The sequence below is a fragment of the Crotalus tigris genome, unplaced genomic scaffold (genome assembly GCF_016545835.1).
Source record: "Crotalus tigris isolate CLP2741 ecotype Arizona unplaced genomic scaffold, ASM1654583v1 scf7180000017628.32516253702:7417878, whole genome shotgun sequence".
Classification (NCBI taxonomy): Eukaryota; Metazoa; Chordata; class Lepidosauria; order Squamata; family Viperidae; genus Crotalus; species Crotalus tigris.
Window position 1 is genome coordinate 3,694,643 of NW_024096523.1, and position 23,265 is coordinate 3,717,907.

Below are 23,265 nucleotides of genomic sequence, written 5' to 3' on the forward strand. Positions count from 1 at the left end.
TCACATCCAGATTTTAACTAAAGTTAGAAATGTTAGGAAGTATCTAGAGTTGCAGAGAGTCAGGCAGTATATAAATATAATCACAACAGTAATAAACATTGGCCGAAGTGGCCTCTGGGGTTATCAGCACACTGAGAGCTATACCAAAAAAACCCAAAAAAACCCCCTTGGATGTGCAAAATCTGAACACTGAGAAAATTTCCATTTGTCAATTACACAAGGCTACATTGCTGGGATCCACACATATACTACACTGGTACATTAAGTTGTCCTAGATTTTGGGGAAGAACTCAATACATATGAAGGCCAATATCAGCTAAAGAATTGGCAGTTGTGATTTCACATTGTTGTATGTATACCGTATATTCCGGCATATAGGGCGACCCGGCGTATAAGACGACCCCCTAGTTCGACACCAGGTTGCAAGACGATCGACGCCGAGTCGCAAGACCATCGACACCAAGTTGCATGCCTAGAAAGTCATCTTATACGCTGGAAACTACCGGTATTTCCAGCATATAAGACGATCGACGCCGAGTCGCATGCCTAGAAAGTCGTCTTATACGCCGGAAACTACGTTATTTCCAGTGTATAAGACGATCGACGCCAAGTCGCATGCCTAGAAAGTCGTCTTATACGCCGGAAACTACGTTATTTCCAGCATATAAGACGATTGACGCTGAGTCACATGCCTAGAAAGTCATCTTATACGCCGGAAACTACGTTATTTCCAGTGTATAAGATGATCGACGCCGAGTCGCATGCCTAGAAAGTTGTCTTATACGCCAGAAACTACCTTATTTCCGGCGTATAAGACGACTAGGCGTATAAGACGACCCCCGAGTTCAGAGGCTGTTTCGACGCTCTCAAAAGTTGTCTTATACTCCGGAATATACGGTAATATAAAGAGTGGACTGTCAGCCTTCCCAAATAGACCAGGCAGGAAATGCAGCCAATAAGCTAATTCTACTTTATTGAAAAACTTCCTTAACAGAACCTTGCAAGTCTTGCAAGACTAAAAGTATTTGCAAGTACATTGTCCCCTTTACAATCCTAGGGAAGGTCTTTCTTGAGCCTCTTGCTTTGCCCAGCATGCAGCTGTGGGCTATGCTACCTCTTATCTAACAGTTCTCTTTGCCCAGTTATTTCCACATATTATTACATGAACACAGTGTTTCCCTGAGCATGCTGGTTGGGGAATTCTGGGAGTTGAAGTCCACATGTCTTAAAGTGGGGCAGATGAATCTGATATCCTTTATGGACTCTTCCAATTGTTAATCTAATAATGTTGGTTGCCATGACCTCTAAACCACAGCAAAATACGTTTTTTAGTAGAGGTAGTGGAAGACTCATTCAACATCTGATCCAAATGAGTTATATATTTGCTTCATTTTATTTCATATTTTTCCACTCACAGGAACTGCTGCCTTTAAGTATGTACCTTCAATGTGTTTCACCTTAAAGCTGACATTTCCAAATTCAGCATTTTTCTCATGTCTTTTTAAATGCTTGTTAACCATCTGAGTTGAAAACTCTGTTCCATCCTTTAGAGAAATGTGAAATCCAACGGATAACTAGAATCCAATTTATACATTAGCCCAAGAGGTCAAGCTAAGCTCGTCTCTGAATTTGCAAAGATGGAATCCCTTGACCATCCCTCGTTAATGCAAAATCCTAAAAATAGACTTTCTCCAATTTTCTCTCTTTCAAAAGTCTTGGGGCTGCCTTTCCAGAATCCTACCCCCTTTCAATAAATCCATTGGACCTGCTCACTAGAAAAGATGAAAGAGGTAATTTAGTACATCTGGAAGGCACAGTCTTAGGTCAAGGCTGTGCTCACAAATTTGCCCAATTCCCACAGAGCTCCAACTGCACTCCATGAGGCTTTCAGCATCATCAAGGCAGTGTCTTTTGCTGCCCAGTTTGAAAGGCAGAGATGATGAAAACATTTAGCAGGAACATTTTGCATGCCTTTATAAGTAAAGCATCTCCCCAATTTGCATGCTTCCAAACATCTTGGCCTACATTTTCCACTAGTCTCCTATGTCTCTGTATGCATTCGTTAGTGAATTGAGAAGGCAAATGAATCTCTGCTGAGGAAGGAACAACCCCCTTCCCCCATTCTGTGCCTCCAGATTAGGAGAGTGAAATGTCCAAGATCTTCAGCTCACGAGGAGGGCACCAGGTGAAGGAATGGTGGGATAGTTAATCTTGAATTGGGCGGATTCTTAGTTTGACCCAATACAGGCAGTCTCGACTTACCACAGTTCATTTAGTGACTGTTTAAAGCTACAACACCACTGCAAAAAAGTGACATGACATTTTTCACACAATCATTTCAGCATCCCCATGGTCACGTGGTCAAAATTCAGACACTTGGCAACTGGCATGTACTTATGACAGTTGCAATATTCCAGGATCACGTGATTCACAAGCAAAGTCAACGGGGAAGCCAAATTCACTTAACAACCGTGTTACTTAATAACTGCAGTGATTCACTTAACATCTATGGCAAAAAAGATCGTAAAATGAGGCAAAGTTGGGCTCGGTTGTGGTTGTAAGTCCAGGACTACCTGTAAAAGGCCATCTTTAGGTACGTCTTGGTCCACACACACAAACAGATGAGACACCAGCAAGTTTTTGGTTGTGGTAATGATGGATGCTCATTCCCAGATCATTGTCAGCTTAAAGGACCTCTGAGTGCTGGTTCTGTTAGTGCCTCTGGGGGTCCTAAGTGAATGAATGAAGGGATATCAGAGCATCCCTGCCCTCAAGCCTTTTTCTGCAATTGGGACACGTTCATGAGCTGTGCCACTGTCACTCAACCTGCTTGAAAGGAGGAGCAATGAAGAACAGTTGAAAATGTAAGCACTTACCAGAAATATCCTGATCAGGAGCATCTGCAAGAGCTCAGAAGTCACTTGACATTTTCTATGTGAATAGCTGCCCTTCCTCTTCCAGTGTAGACAAACTTACACAAGTGACTTACCATGTGTGGGAATCTTAGGCTGCTTGGAAGATGGTTGCGGAGGCTCCTTTGTCGTTGGGTGGGGATGCACTGTGGTAGTTAGCTTTAGTTCTATAAAAAAAGATCAATTAAAAAAACCCTCCACTGTATAGCAAGAAAAAAAAGGGATAGAGACCTTCAATTTTTTTTAAAAAAACTGTTGCAATGAAAATACAGTTCTGGTATTCCAAAGGTGCTTTTCAAAAGGCAACTGGACTTTCTTGGTTTTTCCCTTGAAAACTTTTCGCTTCTCATCCAAGAAGCTTCTTCAGTTCTGGTATGTAGATACCAGAACCTTTGTAAATTGTATGACAGAGATGGAAAGAGTACAGAAGAGAACAGATGATTAGAGAGCTCAAAGATCCTTCTTTTATAAGAAAGTTTGAGGAGCTTTTGCTTGGAGAACAGGAGAACACAACTGAGATGTAGGAGGCCATGCCTGTCTCCAAAGGCAAGGACAAGGAACCATCCAATGAAACTGACTCAGGGGGAATTAAGAAAAGAAGAAAACGCTTCTTCACGGAGCACACCTAGCTTGTGAAATTTCCCCCCATAAGATGTAGTAATGCTCATTCACTCGGATAACTTTAAAAGGGATGGGGTAAATTATCCTAAGGCTTGAAGATTTAGGATTATCTCCCAGTCAGGGGCTGCTGTGACAAGCAGGCAGCCGTATAAATTGAACAATGAAGTAAACGCTCTTAGGCTGCTATGTGAAACAAAGTGTTGGACTACCTGCCTGACCCAGCAGAGCCGTTTTTAGGATTTGATTCCATTATGCTCTCTTAATAAAACAGGAGGATGAAAGCAAAGGGGCAAAATCTCCAGACGTCAAACAGCGATCAGAAAGAAAGGCAAAGGTGAGTTTCTCTGTGCCCTATGCTATGGTGTTTCCCTGAAAATGAACCCCACCCTGAAAAAAAGACCTAGCCTGATTTGTGGGCCTAATATAAGCCCTACTCCAAAAATAAGCCCTAATTAGGACCCCGCCCACTCCGTCTCACCTGGCTGCCATAATGGAGCAGGAGGCTCCATGACACATTGGGCAGGTGATCTGTGGGGCGAAGCGCGAAGAAAGCCCCTCCAGCGGCACACAGTGGCAGCGGAGCCTTTTGCCGTCACTTCCCCCTGGCTCCAAAACAGTGGAGAGTGACAAGGCCTACCGTGCCCATCCTCCGTGCGGGAGCACGGCAGTCCGGTTCGGGAGGGGAGTGAAAGGGAGCAAGGAATGGACTGGCTGGGGCGGGGGGGCTGAAGGAAGCAGGTGCAGGGCATGTGGGGCAGCTGCACCCCCTCCCCCACCTGCCTCGCCTTGTGGCGGTAGCGGCGCGATGTGCCATGTGGCCTCCTGCTGCGAGCAGTCGCAGAAGTGGGCCAGCAGCCACATGGGCTCCCGCTGGATGGGGCTGTTGGTGCCGCTGCTACAAGGCGAGTAATGGAAAATATAAGACACCGCCCAGATGTAAGACCTAATGCCTCTTTTGGAGGCAAAAATAATATAAGATCGGGTCTTACTTTCAGGGAAACACGGTATTAGAAAATAATCTAAGTACAGGTAGTCCTCGACATATGACTGAAAGAAATCTGCCCATTACAGTCATAAAATGAGTCGGGTCATATGACCGACTCTATTTCACGATCCCTTTTTTTTTGGCAGTTAGGTAAATCACTGGGATTGTCAAGTGAATCTCTGGCTATTAAGCAAACCAGTGTTGCAGTTTTGCTGAAAATCAGAATTAAATGCCAGGTTTGGGGAAAACTATCATAAAACACGGACATGTGACTATGGGATATGGCCAAACATCCATAAATTGGCCGTGTTGTCAAGCGCCTGAAGTTTGGTCACCTGACCACAGAGGGGGCCCAACCATTGAATCTAGGTCAGGGGTTCTCAACCTTGGCAACTTTAAGACTTGTGGACTTCAACTCCCAGAATTCCTCAGCCAGCAAAGCAAAGCTGGCTGAGGAATTCTGGGAGTTGAAGTCCACAAGTCTTAAAGTTGCCAAGGTTGAGAACCCCTGATCTAGATTAAGTCTCCTTTCTCAGGTCGGTCGTATCTTTGAACTGTCACTAAGTGACAGGTTGTAAATTGAGGACTACCTGTAATAGCATTAAAAATTTCTTGCCAGAGAAGCACCTTAAAACGTCTAAGTTTGGGATTGACCAAACTGGCCTCAGATGTGGAAGCAGAACTTTTACCTGCCCTTTTTACAAATGAGCCAGAAGAAGAAAGGCCAGGGCAAAAAAATCAGCTGCGCCAGAAAAACATAATAAATTGGGTTTAAATTACATTGCATCCCATTCAATACTTAATTCCATTAAAAACAGAAACTTGGTGACATTTTTATAGAGGTCCTGGGTGCAGCCAAAACATTTTTTTGGGGGGGGGGGGAATATGCATCTCTATGATGCACTCCAACATAGAGCAGTGGTTCTCAACCTTTGGGTCGGGACCCCATTTGGGGTCGAATGACCATTTCACGGGGGTCACCAAACCATGCTGTCCGCCATTTTTTCCCCTTTTCCCTAGCTGTCCTACTCCCTCTTATTGGTGGCCACACCCACTTGGGGGTCACCACAACATGGGGAACTGTATTATGGGGTCACGGCATTAGAAAGGTTGAGAATCACTGACATAGAGTGTCTGTACCAGGACTGTTCTAATTGCAACCTTTATACTGGTTTATCATATTATTCATATGAGAGCTGAGCACAAACCTAGTTAGTATCCGCCATCTTGGTCCAGTCGTTGCTGTCCATGACAACTGACAAAACATTCTGATTAAGGAAGGAACATACAACCAACATGGACAAAGAGCTGCCCACAGTCTTTTTGTCCACGAATTTGTACTCTAGATATTGCTTATTGTCTAGTCTCCACAAATCAGTAAACTTATAATACAGACAGTAGCTTTTGCAAGGCCTCCTAACAAATCCTCGCCCAAGGATTACCTTCACAGCTGACAGTAGTGTTGAAAAATGAACATTTCTCCTTCAACGCTTCTCCATTCTTCACGCAGCTCCCCATACCTAGAAATGAAGGAAGTCATATTGAAACAGAGGGAAATAATAGCTTTTACTTCTTCTTCCATATATGGCAATACCGAACCAGGCTGGCTGGGTTAGTTTGTGACAATAATATCTTAGGTGGTAATAATAATAATAATAATAATAATAATAATAATAATAATAATAATAATAATAATAATAATAATAGTAATAGTAGTAAAGTTGGAAGGGACCTTGGAGGTCATCTAGTCCAACCCCCTGCTAGGCAGGAAACCCTACACCATTTCGGACAAATGGCTGTCCAGTCTCTTCTTAAAAACTTCCAGTGTTGGAGCCTTCACCGCTTCTGGAGGCAGGTTGTTCCACCGGTTAATTGTTCTCACTGTCAGGAAGTTTCTCCGTAGTTCTAGGTTGCTTCTCTCCTTGATTAGTTTCCACCCATTGCTTCTTGTCCTGCCTTCAGGTGCTTTGGAAAATAGCTTGATTCCCTCTTCTTTATGGCAGCATAAGCTATGGCACGTTTTAATTGTGGTTTGCAGGACCATCACCCCTCATTCACAGAATGCCTCCAAATCCAGTTGCAAAGGAACTGTGGAGGGAAGGGATTAAGTCTCCGTCTTCTGCTTGGGAGCACCTGGTGAGGGGTCTAGGACAGTGATGGTGAACCTTTTAGAGACTGAGTGTCCAAATCTCAACCCAAAACCCACTTATTTATTGCAAAGTGCCAGGGCCACATCAGCATTGTGGTGCTCTCAGGGGGGTGGGATAGGCGTGGCCCAGTGGGTGGGTGTGGCCAGGGTGGGCGTGGCCACCTTGATGTTGCTCATTGGGGGTATGCCTGTGGGGGCTGGGCAGGATTGGGGGAGATCCAGGGGATCTCTGGTGGGTGGGGCAGTGAGCAGGAGGCTCATCCTGTGGGGTGAGGTGGGGGTAGGGCAGGGGTGCCATTGCTGCAGGACAAGGCAAGGTAGGGGCGGTTGCTGCCTGACACTATCAGCCCCTGCACACAGAGGCTAACGAGTCTACCACCTCTACTTAAGCTTGCTAGCCAGCTGCTTCACCTCCTTTGTGCTGGGTGGGGCTGCCGCTCTGGGCACCAGCGATGGCCTAATGGACCTGCGCGAGATGGTGGCAGTGGCAGGTGTGCCCACAGAGAAGGCTCTGAGTGCCGCCTCTGGCATGCATGCCATAGGTTCACCATCACTGGTCTAGGACAACTCACGACAGCCAACTTGCCACAGCCATCTCGCTACGGGACCACTCGCTGTGGGACAATCTACACGGGATTACTCAACGCAATAAATGTTATCCGCCACTGCTTCTTCTACATTCCTTCCATTTTTGTCAGTGGAAATAATGTCGAAGAAACAGTGGTGGATAATATTTGTTGCATTGTAATTAAGTGTAATTAACTCTAAGAAAATCTTAAGAGGAAAAAATGTTTTTTGAACATTGCGGGGAAAACAAATTTAAATGAGAAGGTGATTAAGATGATTAATTAGAAAAGAAGATTTATATTGATGTGGGTGTTATTCGTAGAAATACTAGAAAAAAATGTCTATATTCAATTGCTATTTACTAAAATTACTAAGAAATGTACTAATTTAATATTATTGGAAGAAGAGAAGATCAAGGAAAGCTATTATGTGGAGTATGGAACTATAGAAATTAATTGTGATTGTAAATATAAATCCAGACAACACACTGTTTACCAAATATTAATGATGGTTATGTTTTAAAAAATTAATAAAATATATTTTAAAGAAAATTGTCGCACTGAGTTATCCCGGGCTACAGCAAGTTGTCCCATTCCTCCAGGTGAGTGGGAGCCATATCAGTTGGGGAAAGACCAATAGACTTTCCTCCCACATAAGACATGGTTGCTACCTCATTCTTGACTTAAAGTGAGCCTTAGAATTGTTTTGTTTTGTCTTAAGCAAAAGCAGTTCTATCAGCTCCTTCTCTCCCCAAAATTGCACTGAAGCAGTAGTTGCCAGAAAAGTGAAGAATTCACTCCTGCTGTTGCTTTTTCATCACGGGAACAGCAGAATTTTTTTTCTAGTTAGATTTGTTCTGGCAAAACAAAGAAGCATTAAAGTGCCTTTTGCTTTGAATCAGTGGAAATCCGAAGTCTGGAACTTATTGCTGTCATTTTTATTTGTTGTGACTTAGGAGAAAAGCCATTTGGGGGATGATGTGAAATGCTTCTTCTTCTTCCAAGTTTAAAACTTCACCACTATCAAACCATTCAGACTCAGGCAACAGGAAGATGGAAATGCTGATCTGTTCTACAGGAGTAATCTAAGAACTACTACACAAAGCAACTTAAAACAGTACTACTCTCGGACTCAACTTAGGACAGAACAGTAAAACTCTCCTCTGTGCTCCCTGCAACTTCATTGATTTATTCCTGCAATTTTCTAAGCACCCAATATAAACACAACCTTGTTTTCTTCCACAAAGCATATAAAACCAAGAAACTCCAGTTGCCTTTTGAAAAGCACCTTTGGGACAATCATGACCTGGATGATTGAGAACCTTCATAGACCCAAAGCATTTAAAACCATTCTTAAAAATTGCCTAAAAGAAACAACAGTTGTAGCTTAGTTATCCTCAGCTTGCCTATCTTTTGCTTGGCTTACTGAGTGTTAAAAGAGGTCCAGGTGGGCCCGAAGGTGGATAAGAAAATAAGCTATCCTATGGAATCCTTGTTACTCTCTGAACTTGGTTATTTTGTTGCAAATGATTCATTACCAAACTAGGTAACATTATCACAGCACTGATGAGGTTACCTAGTTTGGTAATGTCTGCAATAAAACAAGCAAGCTCAGAGAGCAACAAGGATCCCACGGTTGACCCTTGAGCTGCAATTATTGTATTCTGTGAACTAACGTAATTCTCCCTGCATCTTGAGGCAAACTCTCAGTTTCTAATCCATACTGGCCAGCAATTCTCACTAGCAACAGGCACCAGATCTCAAAAATCAACAGCAAAGGCTGTTCTTTTATAGCTCCTGGCTATTACTCCCTTCCTGGAACTGTAGCCAGGGTAACAAGTCAGGTACAAATCAAAAGACATTCAGATCTTGAGATGGCTTAGATGTTCCCATAAAATAGAAGGATTTTCAGAGTGCTGGCCTTAACGTGGCTCTTGTGGACAATTAAACCTTTCAGCATCTGTCACCATTGGCCATCAAGGCCAATCTGCTAGAAGTTGCAATCTGCCACTTGGTAGCCTTTCTTTGCAAAAAATAAGGTCCTTACAAAAAGGCAGTGGGCAGCATCCATCAGTGTTCTGGATATTGGTGACCTAGACCCTGACCATTCTGGGCAGCATTTCAATTTAAATAAAGTGCCAGTAAACTTTGACCAAAAATTCAAGCCTGTGCTGATAAGACAGACAAGTACACTCTATAATAAGGGTCTAAATCTAAATAGTCATTAAAATTAATTTATGGCACAGGTCATCTTCTGACAGTAATTTTGGGTGCTGCTGCACAAAACCTAGCAACAGTATATGCATGTTGTCACAGGGTTGGTATCCAAGAGCAGTAGGGAGCTGCGAAATTGCCCTTTGCAGCCTGAGTATTTAGGCAATAATGATAAAGTGGTAAGTAATGGTAAAATGAAGCATGCAATCCAAATATTTGGCCATCAATTTTTTATTGACTTACCTGACTTCTCATGAGATTCCTGACAGTGTTTCCAAATGCAGTTTGTAATATTCTGGGAAGGAGAGCCTTCAGTGCACTGCTTACATGACTCCAGATCTTTACATTCCCCTGTTTAAAAAAACAGTCTATAGATGTGGATCCTAAAGGGTCGGTTGGAGTGACAGAAAATTGTTAAGTTCTAGGGTTATTCAATGACCAGGATGTGTCAAAAATTGCCCTTTGCCTTTTGCCTCCCACTTCCAAATTTTCAGATATTTAATTTGGATTCAACAGGTAGTCCTCAACTTATAACCATTCGTTTAGCAACTGTTTGAAGTTGCAACAGCTCTGCAAAAAGCTATTCATGACCAACCTTTGTACTCGGGGACTGTCATAGTATCCCCACAACCACATGAACAAAATTGAGTGCTTGGCAAACTGGCATGCATTTATGATGGTTGCAGCATCCAATGGTCATGAGATCATCATGGGTGACCTTCCCAGCCAACTTCCAGGAAGCAAAATAATGGAGGAAGCTGGATTTGCTTAATGACCACAGAATTCTCTTAACAATGACAGTGATTTGCTTAAGAACTGTGGCAAAAAGTCATAAGATCAGGGGCAACTCACTTAACAATCACTTTGCTTAGCAATGGAAATTCTGAACTCACTTGAGGTCATAAGTCAAGGACTATCTGAGCATACAGTAGTCCCATGCTACTTTCAGAACTGTCTTTCTTTTTTAATGTATCCTTAACATTAGAGGTTCAACACGAACTCAGATCAAAACACATTGCTGGTCCTATACTGCCAAGGTGCTGAAGTCTTCATCCTGGACTCCATCACCACCGGAAAAGGGACTTGGAGCACCAAACACATTTTGTGTTTGCTGCAAAGAGACTGTGACACTATCTGTTAATTTTTAGAGTATTTAACTGATCAAACCAAGAAAACCCAGGCAGTAACTATTCAAAACATTGTGAGAATGATTACAGTTGGGTGCACACACTGAGTTGAGCCCAAACTTGTCTCATTTTGTTTGCTTTTGTTTATTTTTGTTATTTTTATGCAAGAATCCAGTTTATGCTTCCTTTCTCTTGAAAGCCATACTATGTATCGTGTGAATCTGGCCAATGATGATTTCTAAAAGGAACAAACCCTAAGGAACAAAATAATTAGCATGATGTGTAAGCCGTAAGCCAAGATAGTATTTCTGTCACTTTTAGGAAGAGATACTTTGATCTCCTTGTTTTCTACTCTTTCAGTATTATATCCTTGGGCTTCTTTGTGTCTACTAGCTTGTTAGCCTGCAGGCAGTTGCCACAGGCCCATGTGTGTGTTTAGTTTTTGTATATTATGTAGAAAATAATACAGTATTCTTCTCTCTGACTATAGTCGATGCACTGGATGGGGTGGACGGTGATCTAGAAAAGCTCATGCAAGGACTATTAAACTTTAAAGTGCCACAAGATTCTGTGTTGTTTTTGCCATAGAAAGTGAACATAGTTCTCATACTGGAAATATTTTAAAAATAATTTTATTATTGCAATTTACATAGCTGCCCATCTCACAACACGATAACAGTACAAGATAACCTAACAATGAGAAAAACAACATTGACAGTATGAATGATTGTCCAAGGATAATTGTATATAATTAAAGGCTTGGAATCAAGTAAGGGGCCGCATGTAGCTGATCTTGAAATGCTAAGCGGGGTCAGAACTGATTAGGAGTTGGACAAGAGGCCACCAACAAATCCCCCCAAGCTGTAGGCTAGACTGCAAAGTTGAAAAGCCATCTGGACGAAGACAATGGCAAACCACTTACATGCTGAAAGCCAGTTTGGAGTGGTGAAGAAACTGGCCTAGAAACCAGGAGACCATGTGCTCTGGTCTTCCCTTAGATGTGAAAGCCACTGGGTGATCTGGGCCAGTTCCTCTGCCCCCAACACAACCCATTTCACAAAGTAACCGTTGCAGGGAAAATAGAAGGCAGGAACATTATGTGTGTGTATGTATGTGCATAAAGGCAGAAGATAAATCTCATGATCAATTAACAAATACTGTTGCCAAGGAAAGTACATTCAAAGTAGCTGGGAACTGAGCTTGTCAATAGCACCATTTTGCTGGAAAAGAGCCAGACCACCTTTACAATACTATACTGAATGTTGTATCTCCAAAGGAGGGGCATCTGTATTCTTGCCACGGTTGTTAAGTGAATTTGGATTTCCCCATTGACTTTGCTTGTCAGAAGGTGGCAAAAGGGAATCACATGACCCTGGGGCACTGCAACCATCATAAATATGAGTCAGTTGCCAAGTGTCTGAATTTGCAATGGTTGTAAGTGTGAAAAACCGCCCTAAGTCATTTTTTTCAGTGCTATTGTAACTGTGAATGGTCACTAAAGGAACTGTGGGGAGTCGAGGACATAGTCCCTCTTAAGCAATTTGGATAGCTCATAACTTCTGGAGATCTTCCTATTCTGCAGAGGGCAGAAAGATTTTATATCTGCTATGCAACTTTAATCCCCTGCAGATTTACTCAACCCCAAAAGGATGCCAGTCTTGGAATGCAGCTCAGGAACCAAGCTGAGAGTGGGAGGCAACCACTAGTAGTAACATCCAGCCCTTGCAACCAGTCGCCAATAAGGAAAAAAGGTCCAACTTAGCGTGGGAGTCTTTTCTGTTTATGGAGACAAACACACATGTTCTCTCTCTCTCTCTCTCTCTCTCTCTCTCTCTCTCTCTCTCTCTCTCTCTCTCTCTCTCTCTCTCTCTCTCTCTCTCTCTCTCTCTCTCGTTAACCAATTATCTTTGTATAGTGGAAGGTTGATGGGCTCTATTGCCATGGATACAGTGTTCTGGTTATAGCACTTTAACTAGCAGTGAGTGACTTAACAAGAGCCAGTAAGAAAGCAGGATTTGGTTCCCCAAATTTTTTGCAGGTTGGTATGTGTGTGCGTGTGTCTGCATGTTGTTAAAAGAGCCCAGCTATTTTTGTCACAAGTACAGAGAAATTCGATGCTTTGCCCAATGCCTTCAAATCTTGGCATGCTGCTGCATCGGAAGGGGGAGAGGGGAAAAAACACTGCCTGCTTCAAGCTCTTCTCCCATCTGTTCCAGCCAACCCCTAAGCAGAGGCCTGTTCACACATTTAGCAATAGCCCTTGTCCCTGTCATCAGCAACGCTCAGGAAGGCACATGAGGCAAGGCTGCCCACTTTCCCATCTGCAGCGCTATGGAGTCTTTCTCCACATCTGGACACATCAGTGACCTCTGAAATCAGCATCCTAATACACAGGAGTGTCATTTATTCCCCAAAGTAAAGCTTACTCCTGAGCAAGTGCGCTTGCAAGTATTATTTGCAAGCACAGCTCCAGGTAGACATACCTGGGGAGAGGTTCTAGGGGCCCACATTATTATAGTTTGTTGTTACGGTAAGCCAGATGTTCAGACTGGATTTGACATTTTTATCCATCTATCAAGTCCTGCCCAAGGACCTGGGAAAGGCAGATGTGGATGTTTAAAGGTATTGTCTCAGGTTGTTCTGAGTACAGCTGCCTTTTGCCACTGACTGGGGGCGATGTTGTCAATGCCAGTGATTTTGTGAACGCCTCCATTATTACTGTCAAATGCACATGCCACCTGACTTCCAACAACTCTGGTCCCAGAGGAAGACCATAGTTTAAAGGAAAACTGCAGCTCTGTGAAGGAGCATCTATGGTACATTTTTTTCTAGCTTCAGCTGAGAAAGATTTTGACCTGAAATCCTGCAGAATAGCTACCATCAATGTGCAGGTCCAGCTTATTACAGGGTACCCTCCTGATTTGCAAAGAAACTCATTCCAGTCCATAATATTTTTTTTAGGTGAACAGAAAGCAGAACACAAAAAGGGCAGGACGTCTGTAATAGATACACAGAAATGCCTCTTCTTACTATCTTGCAAGGCACGGTTTCCCAACTCCAGCAACTTTAAGATGCATGGATTTCAACTCCCAGAATTCCTCAGCAAGACATGCCAGCTGGGGAATTCTGAGAGTTGAAGTCCACAAATGTTAAAGTTGTCAGGGTTGGGAAGCCTTTGCCTTACAGCAGGGGTCTTCAAACTTGGCCCTTTTATGACTTGTGGACTTCAACTCCCAGAATTCCTCAGCCAGGCATGCTGGCTAAGGAATTCTGGGAGTTGAAGTCCACAAGTCATAAAAGGGCCAAGTTTGAAGACCCCTGCCTTACAGGATGGTGGTGTCTTAAAGTTGCCAAGACTAGGAAACCCTGTGAAAGGCAAATATGATCCAGTCTCCGTATGACATCATAGATAACTGGAGTAGAAGCTCAGCCTTCTTTGATATTTCTGCACCCCAGATTTTGTAGTGCGTCCAGCAAGCACCACCTCTTTTCCAAACAGCATATCGAGGTCCTGAGCTTTGCATTGCAAAACAGTTGTCGGTATCCCTGATCTCCAGGTCACCCACATGCACTTGTGCATGTATTCCCAGGGGATGTTTTATAATTGATAAAATAATAGTTGACATTTGACTCCGCCCTCAAGGCCTCATTTTGTGATGACTGCTGTTTGGGAGACTTCTAATGAAAAGACAGAATAAAACAGGTCACACCGGCATGAAATCCACCCGCTGCTGCCCCAGGGGAGAGCCAATCACAAGAGACCAGGTGTTTAAAAGAGTCTGCACAACACTTTCCATTCTTGTCTATAAACCACTTGGGCCAGCTTCAGGAGGAAATTATCTTGCTTTCTTCTCCTATTTCCATGGATTCAGATTACATGACATGCGTCACTAATTTGCTTCCTCAGATAACAATTGCCCTGGAATGAATACCTGGACAATAGTGAGTTGGAAAGATCCAGGCTTGCAAAGACCCAGATTTGCACAGATGCCTTCAACATCTGGCTTACTACATTGTTTTCAACATGACCTAATGAACTCCCAGCATGCTAACTTTGGTTGGTATTAACCTCATTTTTTGTTCATATTTCCCATGTTATGGGAACCCAGCCCATTTAATTAGTTGATAGGTCAGTGTATTGTGCAACTCCCCAAAAGGGGTCAATTCAGTACCCCAGTTCATCATGATATGTGAACCTAGCTAGCTGAGTGACCCACTCTGCATTGCTGCCTTATTTGCAAGATCATGCGAACCATCCCCAAAATGTTAATTGTGTCCACCAGCTATGGAAATGTTGCACAGCCCTGAGCTACTGACTTGTTCATTGAATAAAGCCCAGTTCAGTTGAGCTCACCCAACCTGTTAAGGCACACATTATACGAATTGTACAATGACATAACATGCAGCCATAGAACACAAAACCCTGCTCAACAACTGGTTTGTAGAACAGGCATGCGCTAGCATCCTTCAGATTGTTCTAATGAATGGGCTGATAGCTTTGAAGGATAAAAAAAAAAAAAGAGTAGGCGAAAAAGAAAATATGACTCCATCTGCATTACTAAACCGCTTTCCTAAAATACTCAAAATCAAGTACCAAGACAGATTGGCATTAAGCATGCTATCAAGTGAAGGAGAAGAATTCATGTGGTGTGCTTCTGCAGTACACCCTGTTACAGAAATCACTGGCAGCGAATAAGTTTGCGGACCACACGAGTGTTTTGTGGTACAAACATTTCATATTGACCTTTTTGGAAGGGACTATCAAACCCCGGATTCCCAGAATTTGGAACAAATCAAGTCCTAAATATATAATGATTATATTGGACCTCTTCAGTTGCAGCAATACTATTTGGTGTCCATACTAAAAACTTGGCATTTGGGGTGGATTTAGACTTTCAGATCAGTAGGTTGGAAAAGTGCAAGATAATAGCTTGCAGAAATGAACTCATTACAGACTTTCACATCTATGGAAGAGATTCACCACAAATATTACCTTTCCTCTAATTAATCAGAGCTATAGTTGGATTACAGCTATATTGGCCAAAGGACAAAAACAAACTAGAAAGGAATCCTGGTCTGTGGAACCAAGCCCTTTCCTCCCCAAAATGTAGGTCCTTTCAACATCACAACTAGTTGCAAAGTGCTATGTTCAAGGCTTAACTTCCCCTAAGTCTTGCATTATTGCCAGGTGAGCAGCTGAGTTCCAAATGTCAAGGCAATTAAGAGTTCAACATATATGTGTGAATCAAAGGAATGGGTGATCTGGGAGAATGAGCATCAGGTTTTGACTAAGGAGATCTGGGTTCAAACCCAGAGACATCAATAAAGCCCATTGGCTCTGTTCACCTATGACATTTAGCCTAACTACAAAATAAGCAGAGAAACTCTCTTTGCATAATATATATACCAAGTCAGGAAAAAAGTTGAACTTAACCAAGTTCAGGATGTAGAGGAAATACAAGCATTGGGTGTTTAATAGATCAAATTGTACAAATTCAGCTGTTCCGAGATTTCAGATCAACCACTTTAATACCTGCTGAGTTTTTGTGAAAAATAATGCGGGGGGGGGAGGAAATCTTGGAGGAAGGGCTTATTAACATTAAGGTAACAATTAGGATCTACCACAAGGAAGCAATTTCCTCTCTGGACTACGAAGTGGCTAGCTAAATAGATAGAACTTGATGCTCTAAGATGGGAGTTGACCTATTTTACAGCATGCTCTGCCGAAGCCTTCAACAACTTTTCCTGATCACAGGGACGATGGCAGCTGTAGTCCAACCCTCTAGCATGTTCGAGGAAAGGGGGGAACTTGCACTCATCTATTACACACAAACACACACACACACACACACACACACACACACACACACACACACACACACATCCTTCCCAGCGCCCGTTGCAAAGCCACCTCGAGGCCAGAGGTCGCCACAACTTTGCACCCCCGTCCCCGTCCTCCCCAAGAGCAGCGAAGCGACAACCGGCTCGGGGTCCCAAGTGAGTGGATGGGAGGGAGGGAGGGGACGGAGGGCAGCGGACCCCCGCCAGAGGGACCCCCGCGATCTCACCCACCTGCCTGGCTGGGGACCAAGCCTCGCGCGCACAGCAAGGCGCAGAGCAGCGCCGCCCGGAGCTCCCAGAAGTGGGCCGGGGCAGGCATGGCTGGGGCTTCTCGGCGGGCCAAGCAAAAGCGGCAGCCACTCGGGCGGCGGTTTCTCCAATCACTTTGGAAACGAGGCTCGCCTGAAAAGCGCTCGGGAAAGGGAAGCGCCGGCGTCGAGCGAGCACATGCGCGCAGGGCGGAAAAAAAAAAAAAAGCTGGAGGTGGGGCAGGCAGGTGAGCCGGCTGGGCGGGGCAGGTGGCTCCTCCCCTGGTTCCTGCCCCGCCCTCGGAGAAGGGCGAAGCCGGTGGCGGGCGTGTTTTGGTGGCACTCAGCGCACAGGAATTGGACCTGAGAGTCCGGTTCGGAGTTTTTAACTTGTGGGGTTACAACTCCCATAATCCTCAGATAGCTTGGTCTGACTCGTACTGAGTCACCGGGCAGCCCATTTAGACCAGGGATCTTCAAACTTGGCAACTTTAAGACTTGTGGATATTCTGGGAGTTGAAGTCCACAAGTCTTAAAGTTGCCAAGTTTGAAGACCCCTGATTTAGACCGTAGGATCAGCGGGGGTAGCGATCTTAAGACTTTTGCCAGCCAAGTTTGGCTCTGACAGTCCTACCGCTGCTTCCAGTCCAGTTTTGTGGTCCGTGAAAGGGAAGGGCGATGAGATCCCTTTCGAATTCGCCTTTGATCTTCCCTTGAGAATGTGCCCTCTGAAGAGAGCCTGGAGATCTAGCATTTCATTGGAACCTATGGTCATATCATGTTGGCTGAGGAATTCTGGGAGTTGAAGTCCACACATCTTAAAGTTGCCCAGGTTGGGAAACATTGGGTTGGACCATCCTGTGTCCAGATGGGAGATGGTTGTGGAAAATAAGAGAGCTAAGATGGTATGGGACTTCCAGATACAGACCGACAAGCAAGTGCCGGCCAATCAACCAGACACTGTGCTAGTTGACAAGGAACGGAAGACAGCAATGGTGATAGACATAGATTCCAAGTGACAGCAATATCAAGAAGAAGGAATCTGAGAAGCTGGAGAAGGACCAGGGCCTGAAGGAGGAACTAGAGAAGATGTGGAAAGGAAAGGCCAAAGTGATTCCAGTGGTAGTTGGAATACTCCTGGGACCTCTAACCTGGGGGAATGGTTCCAACAGATCCCAGGAACAATATCGGAGCTATCTGTCCAGAAGAGTGCAGTGCTAGAAACAATTGAGATCCTGCGCAGATCCTGCCTCAACCTCCCAGGCCTCTGATAGAGCACCCCAGATTGAGGAAGTCACATACTACCATAGGGATGAGAAGGGATTTTTTTTAATAGACCTGTTTTGGTTCATTTGCAGCAATCTTACCAATAGCCAGCAAAGATTGTCACCCTGTAGATGTGTAGGAGATACAGTTCCCAGATAACTGTTTTCCATACAGTATGCAGGGCATCCCCTTGGGGAAGGTAACAAATGAGGACAGGGAAGACAAAATTATAGCAGCCTTGGTTACATAACTGAGCCTCCACTGCACACGCACACACACAAGCCCTTTTCAAGCAGCATCTTCTCAGTCAGCCTCCAAATGTATCTTTACATTTTTGGATTAGACTCCTTTGCCCCCATACATTCTCTGCCAACTCTCTGGAGAGAAAGTCAGCATTTCAATCTGGCATACTTAAAGAATAATCTAAATTAAGAGAGTGCAGAGTTTGGTTCCATTTAGGGAGGGGAGCAAGGAATCCTACACTTGGCAGGTTTTGCGGTAGCTGGTTAATTAGCACAAGAATTAATTGATTCCAAAGTGTTTCAAAAGATCAACTGACATCAGCCGTTTTGGCATGGTCTCAACAAACTCAGCAGTGGGGCTTGACTGCACTTAGACCTCTCCATCGGGAGAAACTGTGAAGTAAAGTTATGATGCTTTTATTGGACTGGCTCAAGTGAGCGCCATGGTGGCCTAGTGGTGAAGATGCTCGCCTCCCACTCAGAATGTTGAGAGTTCAATCCTAGGTAGTGGCAGATGTTTCTCTCCGAGGGCACAAAGAAAAAAATAGACCTGCTGTGAACTCTGCATGGCATCAGGAAGGGCATCTGGCTAGTAAATGCTCAGCTCCATCCAGCTGCAAGGAAGGGATCTAGGCAATATCTTCCATTTGCAAGTCTTCTGAATTGTAATTGCGATTGTAAGGTTGATGACTACCTGAATACAGGTAGAGATACAAGCGCAGGTATCAGTATAGGTATAGAAAGATGTATAAAACTTACAGGAGAACAATTTTGGATAGCATCAATTATATATGAGGTGGCTAACTTGAACAAAGGAACCCAAAGGAAAATTCAGGGGTGCAAATGTTGAACTACCTTTCACTAAAGAGATAAAATTGCAGATATTCATTCCATTGGGCATGTTATGAGCTAAATAACATGAGCCGAGGTGGCACAGCAGTTAGAGTGCAGTACTGCAGGCCACTTTAGCTGACTGTGTTCAGCAGGTCAGCGGTTCAAATCTCACCGGCTCAAGGTTGACTCAGCCTTCCATCCTTCCGGGGTAGGTAAAATGAGGACCCAGATTGTTGGGGGCAATGTAAATATATATATATACATTGCTTACTGGTGTACACCGCTTAGAAAGTGCTTGCACTTAAAGCGGTATATAAGTCTCATAAATAAATAAATAAATAAATAACACCTATGGATGTATCTGGTTCAACTAACTGCAGCTTGCAGAAGGAGTTGTCTTCTCCAAGTTCAGAACCTCCAGATATGGACCAATAAATGGGGAGAGCAATGGTACCATCAGTGTAGGACTTCGAGCAACAATCCAGTGTCCCATTCCACAATTGTCTTGTTACTATAACTGTGTTCTTTATGTGGTTCTGCGAGTTAGAGACATCCTTCTTTTCAACACATCAAGCAAAGTTGGTTGGTGCTGCCACCTGCTGCGGGCTCTTGATATAGAGACTGAGAAAAGACTGAAAGATTATAGAGGAGGAGGAGGTGTGACTGTGCTTGAAAGTTATTTTCCATCAGGATGATGATTGGGTCACTCAAGGAAAAAGACACAATACGTGTGCCAACCTACCCTCCTGTTTTATTTTCCCTCTCCCTCCCCCCTCCATTTTTACTCTTACACATTTTGTAGGGCTTCGGACAATTAGAGTTTGGATTGTTTGCACTATAAAATGCAGGGTGTTTCAAAGTTGTGACATCAGTTTCACTTACAGGATGTTGCTGGAGGAAAGCGTAGGGCAGGTATATATATGAGAGGTAGTTTGGTGTAGTGTAGTGGTTCTCAAGCTTTTTAATGCCGCAACTCCCAACCGGTCGTAAGTCAAGGACTACTCAACCGGTCGTAAGTCGAGGACTACTCAACTGGTGCAGCACCGTTTGCAGAATGGGACTTTTGGTGGGCTCAGCAGGGCAGAGACAGCCTGGACAATTCCTATTGGCTTTTGAAAGCAATAGAATTAGACTCTATTCAAGAGAGTCTATTCTATTGGCTTTCAAAAGCCAATAGAATAAAAGGGAGTAGCACAGCTAAGGAAAAGGGGAAAAAAATGGCGGACTTCATTGTTTGGCGACCCCCGTGAAATGGTCGTTCGACCCCAAATGGGGTCCCGACCCACAGGTTGAGAACCACTGGTCTAGTGGTTAAGGTGCTGTCCTAGAAACTAGGAGGCTGTGAGTTCTAGTCCTGCCTTAGCCACGAAAGCTGGCTGTGTAACTTTGGGCCAATCAGCAGGAGACTGAGTTGAAGTCCACAAGTCTTAAAGTTGCCAAGGTTGAGGACCCCTGTTCTAGTCCATCCACAGGCATGAAAGGCATCTTGGCAACTCTGGGCAGGAGACTGTGAGTTCTAGTTCTATTTTAGGCATGAAAGCTGACAGGGTGACTTGGGACCAGTCCTTCTCTCTCAGCCCAACCCACCTCACAGGGCAGTTGTTGTGGGGAAAACAGGAGGAGGGGGGAGTGGTATGTATGTTTTCATCTTGAGTTACTTAAAAAGTAATAACAGCGGGACAAAAATCTAATAAGCAAATAAGCAGGGAACATCAGCATGAGTGGGCTTTATGAATTTGACTAGAAGGCATTGTGAAATTGACCCAGGCTGGGTTTTCTGGTAAGAGCAGGGGATAAGTGTGACCAATGCTTATATCCCTTTCGGCTTATGCTTCTTCCATTCCGATGAAGTTTGCCAGTCGGAAGCCAGAAATGAGATTTTTCTACTGCTCAAAGACTTAAACCACCAGGATTTCAGAGCCAATCTCCGGACAATGCTCAGAAACCGAAATATTTATTGTTTGCATTGCTTTGGTTTCCTAAGCAAAAATGTAGTTCCAACAACAAGGCTGGAGCAGACTTGAACAGCTGCAGCCTATTGGATCAGCTCCTCCTGCCCTGAGCTGCCCAACCATTGCCCAAATTCTGCACTCGAGAGCAATCCATTACTCGGAGACTGTTTCCATAGCAACCGGACTTCTGAATGGAGAAAGAACACTTTTTGAAAATCCAGCCCGAATCTGATGGCTCAGGAGAACCCATCCCCTCCCCTGTTTGGATAAAGAGATGGAGTTTTCTCCAGATAGTTTCCTCCCCAATTCTTGGAGAAACAGAAGCATTTTTTTAAAAAAAAAACTACACCATGCTTATACTTAAACCTTATCAAAATGGATAAGGTCCTTATTCCTTCCCCTTTATCCCTCAAAGGAGGTTATTAGAGAAAGAGATCTTATTAAGGTAAGCCTGGAAGGAACACACAGCTCAGCAGCTGAGCACCTGCACTGCTCACAGGTCACGGGTTCAATCCCTAGCATCTCCCAATGAATCCTTTTGAAATCCTGGGAGCATCTGGTGCGAAGGGCCTCTCTTTGCTAAGATCGGGCAGAGGGACTGCTGATAATCTTTGCATCAGTGGAGGAAGGATGGAGAGACTATATGTTTCTGGATCTAATTAGGGATCAAAGACTCCGTTGAATTGTGTTTTGATTAACACAGGAGCCCCATCAACTGATGTAGGCAAGCAGGCAGTGACATCACGTGAGACGCTGACATTTGTTGGAGGTGCTATATAGCTTTCCAGAGGCTCCTTGACAACCTGGCAATGGGGTCTTGCTCCTGTCTGACAGCCATCTTTGCTATGCCTGGGAGCTGTCCGAGGTGCTGCTGGCACTCCCTTCGACTTTCTGCCAGCTCACGCTAGGAAAGGCAACCCAAAGCTCTGCACAAGGTGGTTGAGTGCCATCAAGGCAGTGGAATGGCTAGAGAATTTAAAAATCATGGGGAAATTGGTGCTTTTAGTCAAAAGCATTTGCTTTTATTAGGAAAAACACAAATCTTGTTAGCCACAAAGTATTTTGTTTTGGACTAAGCACTTCCTTTGCCTAGGCCAGTGTTTCTCAACCTTGACAATTTTAAGGCATGTGGACTTCAACTCCCAGAATTCCACAGCCAGCATTGCTGGCTGTGGAATTCTGGGAGTTGAAGTCCACATGCCTTAAAATTGTCAAGGTTGAGAAACACTGGCCTAGGAGGCTAGTTTAGTTTTAAAGAAAAGCTGAAGAAATATAATGAACTTCTGTATAACTGTATTGTTTATATGGCATGTACATGGTAGTAAGTACATTGTGTGAGATGAGAGCGTAAACAATAAAAGAACATATATAACTTAATTCTGTTGAACATGGAGAAAAAGCTGCATTTCTAAGTTCTTTCTCCAACATCTAAATCAGAAGTGTCCAACCTTGGCAACTTTAAGACTTGTGAACTTCAACTCCCAGAATTCCCCAGCTGGCCAGGCTGGGGGAGTCTTCAAATAAAATAATTAAGGCAGCATATAGTTTAGTGCTATGTACTGCACGATAGGTTTGGTAAATAAAAAGAGGGAGAAATTATTAAGATGAATCGTTACTTTGAAGTAGGATTTTTGTTTAACCTTTAAAAAAACAGTTGAGCTCCATCTGGTGTTGTTTTGAAGCTAAAACCATGTATTGAATTGTTAACCACTCAATTTAATATCCAAGCTTCTACACAAATCAGAGTGATCAAGAGGTAATATCATTTTTCTCTGTCATAGCTTACAGAGCTAAAAAAAAAACCCAAAACATTACATTTAGGTTGGATTCCAACAATCAAGAATAAAATAGGGTTGTATTATACTAGAATCCAATCAATTCTTTCCAAGTTGTATAACCAAGTCATTGCCTTAAGTCGCTGTATGATTTCTTTGTCTGGACATAGCATATTCTACCCAACACAGTTGTAATTTGTTAACCCAAGTGTATGGATGATCATGTTGTGAATCCAGTCTTAGGTCTGTTCAGCATCTGGATAGAGCTAATGGCATGAGCTGAGCCAATTCCCCTTTTGAAGGGAACCACTTAAATTTCTTCAAATATTGCTGTAGAACAGGGGTCTTCAAACTTGGCCCTTTTATAACTTGTGGACGAGGAATTCTGGAAGTTGAAGTCCACAAGTCATAAAAGGGCCAGGTTTGAAGACTTCTGCTATAGAAGCATGGCTACATGGGAATTTCCTCCTAGTTTTTTCACTGAGCAGAACCCTAAAATGGTGCCCAGATGTCCTGTCTCTAGAACAATGATT

At 43.7% G+C, this 23,265-nt stretch overlaps 1 protein-coding gene across 1 annotated transcript in view; it reads right to left on the minus strand.

Annotated features, from left to right (window-relative positions):
• Window positions 1-16,884, minus strand: part of CD164L2 (CD164 molecule like 2) — a 31,695-nt gene extending 14,811 nt beyond the window's left edge. The window contains exons 1-4 of the mRNA XM_039334255.1: window positions 16,647-16,884; window positions 9,691-9,798; window positions 5,961-6,038; window positions 2,990-3,079 (exon numbers count right to left, since the gene is read on the minus strand). Coding sequence (XP_039190189.1) covers window positions 2,990-3,079; window positions 5,961-6,038; window positions 9,691-9,798; window positions 16,647-16,734 — 364 coding nt within the window. The 5' untranslated portion in view covers window positions 16,735-16,884. The remainder of the gene's footprint in view (window positions 1-2,989; window positions 3,080-5,960; window positions 6,039-9,690; window positions 9,799-16,646) is intronic.
• Window positions 16,885-23,265: the final 6,381 nt, after the last annotated feature.